Consider the following 8,581-nt stretch of genomic DNA (forward strand, 5'->3'; position numbering starts at 1 on the left):
AAATACATTAATTAATCTGGCCTTTTCGTTCCCCGACAAGTGGCTCGAGAATCGTGCGTGGTGCTAATGCAACCGCAACCTTCCAGTTATTTTCAGCAGCGTCACGCAAAGTTTGCGAAGACGGCAAAAAGCAACGCGCGGAAAGACGTGACACTTTCGACGGCGATAACGAATTGCAAAAGCGTAACGCGTGTATATACATTGTATAACAAGCCGTTCCACATATTTGCCGCGTTAGTCACACCTTTGTGTCCCGTGTCGTACACGAACGGGGACCTAGAAAGATAAGAGGGGCGAAGGTGGGAATGACAAATCCCTCTCGATGCAGTCATCAAACGTGCCTCGCTGATAATAGTGCGTTTCTCGTCGAAATCCTCCAGTCCCCGCACAGGCGTTCCGTTTGCCGAAAGGGTTAGTCGGCTGAGAAACAGGTAGGACGCATCCGAAAGCAACAAGTGGGCAAGCAGGATCACCCTGGCCTCACGACACCCGACCATTTTTCCCTCATTAACGGCATCATCCTCGGTCGATCGGGGATGAGGCCCAAGTAGGGCCTCGAAACCAGCCACGAGGCCAGTGTAAACGAACCTTTATCTCAATCCGCGAACGGCCCCCCGTTACATATAAGGGAATCGTAACGAGTAACGACATTAGGCATCGGTCGGTATCGCGTACATGGCAGCAGTCAGCTTAACCCCTCGCCGCGCCGGGATCCGGTTTTATCAGCCATATTGGATGCACCGGAGTCAATTGCGGACTTAAGAAGCGTGGGTCGCCAGATCGGGACGCGAGCGACTGCTTTTTCCTACAGTTCACCCCAGTGCCACCCTTCGTCTCCAGTACTATTGGCTAACTGTAGTCGCGGTGTTTACCAGCGGGAGCTGGCTACTGGACCGATTAAACGCGAAGAAAATTCACAAGGGGACTTAATTTGGAATTGCGCGAAGGCTTGGGGAGGTTTTCAAGTTCGAGAGAGGGTCTAGAAGTGGTTTTTACTTTGGGGGAGAGTGTTAAGGGAAAGGCTAGTCAGGCGGGGTGGTTTTGAAGATTTGAAGATGGTCCAACTCTAAAGGTTCAAGGGATCCAACTCCGAAGATTTTGAAGCATAAAACTGGAAGAGCTCTTAAAGACACGAGCAAAAAGAGGTACATACCGATATCTGTGGCTTCCACTACACCTCCCACGAGGGTGTTCTCCATATCCAGCCTCTATACAATTGCTCCAAATCATTCACTTCACAGACCTCCTGACCGAGCCCAGACTCGATCCACGCGACTACGCAGAGTCCAACTGAAGACGCGAAGCGAACGATGATTTTCACATAGGGACGCTATCACTCGGCATGATTCAACACGTGGGCGAACGAAGGGAGAAACAAACCGTGACAGATACGTGTCGTAGGAGAAACAAAGCCCGTAAACATCCTCCGTGTAGCGTACTAGGTTTGTATCAGTGAAAAGGAAAAGGATGTGCCCCCCATTTCGTGCAGATAGCCGTTATCGAGGCAGCATTTTTCTGAAAAGCTTGGTTGGTAGAAGAGCAAAGTCCTGGTGTGACCAACATCTCCTCCATTTCCATCCAAGCAATAGTTGACTGTTCTATCGACGAGTTTCAATTGGATCGATAGGGAAGATTTGAATCGACCTGTAGAACCGTAGACGCACTGGAGCCAGAGATTCGATCTACTATAATCAACGTATTAAGTTTCAGTATAGAAACTCGGTTACGTAAAATAATGAACACGCGAGATATAAGTGACCGCAGGACAATACGAGCAACGAAGAGCCTCGCGAACAAACTTTCCACGCAATTAATAACCCTCGCCCATTGTATCTGGGGTATCGGAGCTTCGATTGCTGGAGATACTGGCCCTTTTAACTTTATTAGGCGAACGATTTTGGGATCCTCTACTGGACAGTATTCGCTTGTTGCTACTCGATGAGGTTAATTAATTTATTATCTTTCAATTTTGTACTCGTTCTGTGGTTTCAGATACCTAGCCAATACTGGGAAACTAAAACTGATATTTAGGTTAGGTCTCAGAGACTAAAATTCAGATCTGGGATTGAATATTTGAAAACTTAAGTTCAAGATCAAACAACCTTCAATCACTACACAATTTTGTGGGAATGTAATAAAGACGTATTATTATTATTTTCAGTATTTGGTATTTAATATTATTATTATTATAAATTTCACCTCCAGTATAATCATCTTCCAATCCATTAATCAAAAATCAAATTTCCATGAAAATCACTAACCAAGTTCTCCAAATATCCCCAAATAGTAGTTGATTATTCACCCCCAAATAAATAATAACTGAAATTCGCAGAAATGGGAGAATAAACTTAAAAATTCAAAATCCCCAGCACAACGTTCCCACAAAATCCAAGTGCGCCCCTCCAGGGTTCAGGGAACGCGAGGAACAAGGAGGAGCAAGGGCACCGTCGTTCTCTTTTAAAGTTTCTGCACGTGCAATCGCCAACAGGATCCACGGTGTCGGGAAATCAAGTTCAATGGCGTCTGCAGAAGATCGAAGCACGGTTTTCGTACACGCGACGACCGAGACCTTTCGTGGGTACAGGCTGACTCATGTAACGGTTCCGCACCCTATAATTTGCAGAATTTAAAAAAGCAACGACCAGGGAGTCAACGCTCATCGTGTGAGCCAGATGAACCACGTCCTCCTTTTGTGTTTCGGGGGGAGTTGAGGTAATTTCGCCCATTTTGGGCGTGGACCCGCCCGTGTGATCCACGCGGGGAGTTATTTTTGTAGTCTGCGATGTCGACGAACAAAGGGGAACGGGAACGAAGTAAAATTGTTGCGTGAATGGATCTTCTTGATTTCTGTGGTAGAGGTGGTTGTGTTGGAACTTTGGTAACTCGACATTCAGTTTTACGAGGTTAAGTAGTGTTTATGTGGTCTCCAGAAGAATAATGGTAGGAGACACCCTGTATATGGAAGCATCCCTAAGTAACTTAATACGCGTGCCTGGTTAAGGGGTTCAAGTAACCCTTGTTGATAGAGGGTAAACCTTACATCAACCACCTTTTCCTCGGCAAATATTCACCGTAGGGCTTCCAAACATTAGCGCCGTTATTCACGGTGTATTCCTCTGGGTGTAACGAGATCCATTTGCAGAATACAAAGTCTAATAAAATCTCAAGTAAAATACTACTCAAAATAATCAACTCCTTAAACGACCACTTTCATTCTCAAGCTTCCTCGAGTCTTTCCAAATCAAACCCACGTCTACCAAAATCGGATCATCCCCAAGTCCTCGAGCTCGAAATCAAGCCACCCCCTGTCTCCACAAAAATCAGATTTCCTAAGTCCACTATCTACCAAAGTAATCTAAAAAATTCAAAACTCCCCCAAGTTCTAAATCGACCTGTAGGCTCAGAGAGGATTAGATTGATCGACGACTGTCGCAGCCAGCGGATGCTGACATCGATGATCGTTTAACCCCCCCGCCCCGCGGAGCATCACCGCCGCTGACAATATCAGGCGTTGTCTATCGGTGCCGACAACCGACTGGTCGAGCACTGGCATGTGGGCTACGAGAGGGCCCCAGCAAACAGAGAGATTGCGCGCATCTATCTCGCCCACTTGTTCCAGACCGCGTCGCGCGATACAGGCTGCCTCTTCCGCGTGCTGCTCTTCCCAGATCGCAAGGTGTTTGCGCAGAACAATTGAAAAGACTGATTATTGGCAAAAAGGGGTACTTTTTGCGAGGAAATAAAATGGAGGCTCGTTTCAGGGGATGAAAGATGGTGGCGAAGGTGTGATCCTAGGTTGTGGAAGGGATCACTTGCAATTAGATTTTAGAAGACACTAGTGCAATGTTTCCCAACTTTTTTTTTAAATCGCGATCACCTTTTATAATATAAGGTAAGGTAAATATTTCCTTCCTTTCATTTATGAAAAATCAGTGTTAGGTACGTTATTAATAGAATATGGTAATATTAAAATATTACAAATAAAAGATATACAATATACATATAAAAATATTCAAATAAACAAATGCTAAAAATCGTCAACTAAAAATAACCGTGGCGACCTCCCGGAAACCTTTTTACTACCAGTTCCCTCACTAGTGTGTCTTGAATTTGCTTTGAAGCAGGGAGAGTGGAGACGTCATAGCAAATATGAATCCGCCTGTACATGCACCTATGAGCACATTCTCCGCGCACAGGCACTTGGCGTTACAAATGCAGCCGGAGAAGCGCTGTACGCCCACGCTTTACTAAGCCCACGCGACCAGGGCCGTAGGCATCGCGAACCAGGTGTCCCTTCGTGGAATGTTGCCATCGTAAAATAAAATGGGAAAATAGAAGATAAAAATGGATCCTAACTCCGTAACAGCCAAAAGCATCCGAACGTAAATAGATTAGTCTAAAGAGGCTTTCCTGCAATCCTGCTAGTTATTGGCCAGATATTTTCAGTTAGATTTTGCGATTTAAAGCATATTAGATTTGCGATTTAAAGAATCAGAAAAGGTTATAAAGCACTGCTTAGAAACAGGAAATGTCATTCTGCACTGGAACAAAATGCGGAATGTCCCCACTCGAGAAATAATTTAAGAAGTCACTGAAACTTGTTTCTTCCCTGGTATACTAAAGTAGGCACTAAAACTTAATTTTCTCGATAAAGCTGTTTTGTGACTGATTCTTTGGTATTTCACCTGCACGCTACTTACTGTATTACCTAACCTACTAAAGCTCCTTGTTAAAATAGTAACAAACGAGTATTACATCTCTATAGGCAATTCCAAAATTGAAGCGCTTCCTAGCTGCCATTTTACCAAGTCCCAAAAATTCCCGCAATAACGCTGCGTCGCGGCAGTTGCCTAGCCGTTCCCCGAATTTTCGTGACTCTGTCATGGCGGTGGTCGGGCCTATAAAAATCCAGACGGCATGGGAGAGCCGCCGATTGCTCGATTTTTGGGCGTGCGCAGGGACGGGAATACACGTGACACGGAGGCATCGCCCTCGTCGCGACGGGCCCGAGAGGAAAACGCAGCCTTCTCTAAGCTGCATCCGGCAGAGCGAGTGTTTTTTGCGCGTCGTATCGCATCCTTAAGTTCGCCACTTGTCTCAGCGGCCGAGCGTCTTGCCTCTCGCGGCTATCGTGGCCACGGATCGTACACGTACGCCTGCGCCGCGGCATGCAAATGAAAATCAGAAATTTCCACGGCACGGCGATAGATCACTAGGACTAGTCACGAGAGGCTCATCCTCCGCGCCGAGAGCTGGAATAATCGCAAGCACGCTCTATATTTAGACCTACCCCCTTGAGAAAAAGTACGGGGCTCGAGGATCCCCGTTCGACTACGGGTTTCTTATGTGTGCAAGTCGATTATTGAAGGGCGCACTGTTATTACGCACGGCGGCGTTAGGAAGTGTCAGGACACCCAGTGTGTTTGCAGAAAATCTGAATAATTTGCACTGCTTTGTTACAATTATTTTACATTTGGTGTGGCGAATAAAATTTTCAAACGTAGCAATACGATTTCTGGATACAGTAGTGTAGTGCGTGGATGAGGCTTAATCTAAGTTTGTGATATGTGCTAGTTTACAAGATCGTAACGGTCGCACTAAGTGCAGCGCAATGAAAAATTGTCAGATAACTTTTCCGTGTATCTATAGAACCGAAGGATCGTAAATTTTACGCGATAAATGAAGCGTTAAAAAAAATTGTCGAGATAATGGCGAGATAAGGGCGGCCAGGACATAGTGTCACTTTCACGTGCGTACGCACGCGTAGTGAACAAATCGAATCGCAACAAGTTCACGTTTTCTCTTCCACGTGAAATTCCGTGAAATATAGTACTGTTACTCCGCCTCGTGTATCTCTCACTTATCTTCATTCTAGCCCCTCACGTGCACCACGAGTTCCTTTTCATACGACATAGATTTATACGTGCCTTGCTCTCGAAACGCGAACCAATTCTCTCGAAAGTACAAACACTTGAAATTTCTATCCATATTTCTGATGATCAAAAGTTCCAATTTTCTAATAACAGTGTCTTGGAATACTTGAGTATTCAAATTTGGAAAATTTAAACTCAAAATCTTACACTTTCAATTTATGAAATTTTTAAAGAAAAACATATAATGTACTCTGATACACGGGAGGTTGAGAACCACTGCCGAATATGTCAATATTTGTCGATGTAATCGTTCTTGTTCCTAATATTGATATCCACAATAAATATTATCCATCTTTTGCACAGATTCCTGTTAATCCAACTGTTTGAAAGACCCACTTTCGTAAACGTAAGAAATATATTGCAAATATAAATGAAAGAATGTTATATCCAGTTATATGAATTCTGCTGACGCCGATTTTCGAAGTCGTAAACTCCAAGTTGCGTCATTCTTTATCCCATTATAAAAGAATACTAACTTCCACGAAATGTCTCTTGACATAGTAACAAGGATATGGTAGTTAATTGCAGATAATGCAGTGTTCGTAAAGATAATTTATCGGCCCCGTTAAATCGTGATAAATGATAAAGTCTATTCCTAGTGATTTCACTAGATACTACTTTCACACTATTGCCACTTTTAAATCTCCTACAGAAATTAATTTCCATTTCCCTGAACAGAAATTTTATAACTACGCCTTGTAATTCCCTTGCTTCTTATGACACACATTTATTCTCAAACAACCCTCGTCTCAAGCAGAACGAAACGAATTATCCACTCAAGGTAAGACGCGCGAATGCATTACGAACAATGAACACGCGACGGACGTTACGATTGGTACTTTTCGTTACTGTTTGTAAATTACCACCGACTCGAAACGATTGTAGGCATATCGATTACATCTTCCCCCTAAATCCCGGTTGGATAACAACAATGTGCATACCTGAATCATTAAAATGAAAAGAAAGATGATAGTTGAGCCGAAAAATGATGCGAAAATATAAATACCGGTATATATCCGGTTTTTGTCTAACGCTAGCGCAAGAAAATCGCGTTGGATTTGTTACCGTAGAAGTTCCTACTTTCATTACAGTTAAGAAGAAAGAGGACGTGGTTTGCGTAAATACTTGGAAATTGTAATAAAGGAGGGCCATAATGCGTTGTAATTAATCTCAATCGCAATATTCGTGGACAGCACGGACATTATTCTACGGACATATATACTACATTATGGTAATAATACTTGAAATACCACGTGATCTGAAGCCTCAGTCTCGTTCCGTACCAATACTTCCCTAAGAACTCTTAACTACGTATCAAAATACACGTAATACGCTTATACTCGCAACAAGAAGACTCGTACGCACACGCCACAGCCACGGAAGCCTCAAAACCGGTGTCTGCAACCTTAAGAGACGATACCAACATCTCGCAACGAAAACAAAACACTTCTAAACATCGCAAAGGCCAAGTTCAGGCGAGAGACTCCGTGCTCGGGGCAAGTTCACTCGGCACGAACAAAGCTCCATACTTGGAAAACACTTAGAAAGAGACAAAATCCACGTCCACGCCACGAGAGTGTCGCCGCTGGGACACAGATTCGAGCGACGGATAAATCCTCCGACAAAACAAATAACAGTGACTCACCGAAAAACTTCTCCCAGCTATCAGACTCGTCCGAATCGACGTTGGTACCCGTGGTCTCCGCGTCCGCCTCGCTGCCCATCTCGTTGCATGAAAAGGCCCACGCTCGGTGTTTTCCCTGCGGGTATCAGGAGCACAGAATTCCTTTTTATCTGCCGTCACTGCGAAACTCGGGAGCACGCGGCGAGGGTCTCGGGCGGTCGTGGCGTGGCCACAACACGCGTCACATCGTGCGCGCCGTCGCGATTATTGTCGGGCCCCGGTGAATACCCCGATCGAGATCACGGAAGGAAGACGGGAAACGCTATCCATCCATCCCTCTGGCACGCGGTCGCGAAACGGACTGAGAGAGCGAGAGCCCCCGGCACGGCCGAGTCAACGAATCGGCGAACGCCTGCCCACCACCACTCGCGCCCGCGTTCCTTCGCTCAATGCACCGACTGTCTCTCCTCTCCTCCCTCTTTCATCGTTTAACTCCCCTCCCCGGCGCCGTCGCCCGTGCACCGTTCATGTAAATCGCCGTACGCGCTGGGCCCGCCTGGTCATTGAATTAGAACCATCGGGGATACGTATTTTTAACCGTTCGCCGCCCTGTTGCGCGCCAACCTTTACACGTCGCGTTCTTTTTGCCGGGATTGCGCGCGCCGAACGTTTGCGCGATATCCGCCCGGTGAATGGGACACTTTTGGTAATCGGGCCCATCCGTGGTGTTTTAAGAGGTTGTTTGGCTTTGGTGGAGAGTTGGAGGGCTGGAGTTTGGTGAGGGAGAACGGTTTGGGGGTTCTGTTGGGTCGAGGGTGGCTGAGAGCGGTGTATTGTTTGGGATGGGATGAATGCAACCGCCTTTTGCGCGGTGACGTCACAATATGGCCGAACAAAAGCAATTTTCTAATTTTTATGTATGTAGATGTCGTTTGAATGTTTGATTAAAGATGATGGAATAAATGTTGCTTGGTATTGTATGCTACCAGATTTGAGAAACAGACCGGAATGTTTGTATTCTCTT

General features: G+C 45.4%; 1 protein-coding gene across 2 annotated transcripts in view; it reads right to left on the minus strand.

The window, feature by feature from the left end:
• The window catches only part of Gefmeso (Guanine nucleotide exchange factor in mesoderm), a 38,076-nt gene extending 30,044 nt beyond the window's left edge, over positions 1–8,032 (minus strand). Inside the window, exon 1 of one of the 2 annotated variants that reach the window (XM_076825979.1) lies at positions 7,579–8,032. In XM_076825979.1, coding sequence (XP_076682094.1) covers positions 7,579–7,657 — 79 coding nt within the window. In that variant the 5' untranslated portion in view covers positions 7,658–8,032. Of the gene's footprint in view, positions 1–1,153; positions 1,225–7,578 lie in introns of those variants that run through there. The other variant, XM_076825980.1, reaches the window with a different exon arrangement.
• Positions 8,033–8,581: the final 549 nt, after the last annotated feature.

This window comes from Andrena cerasifolii, chromosome 13 (genome assembly GCF_050908995.1).
Source record: "Andrena cerasifolii isolate SP2316 chromosome 13, iyAndCera1_principal, whole genome shotgun sequence".
NCBI classification, from domain to species: domain Eukaryota; kingdom Metazoa; phylum Arthropoda; class Insecta; order Hymenoptera; family Andrenidae; genus Andrena; species Andrena cerasifolii.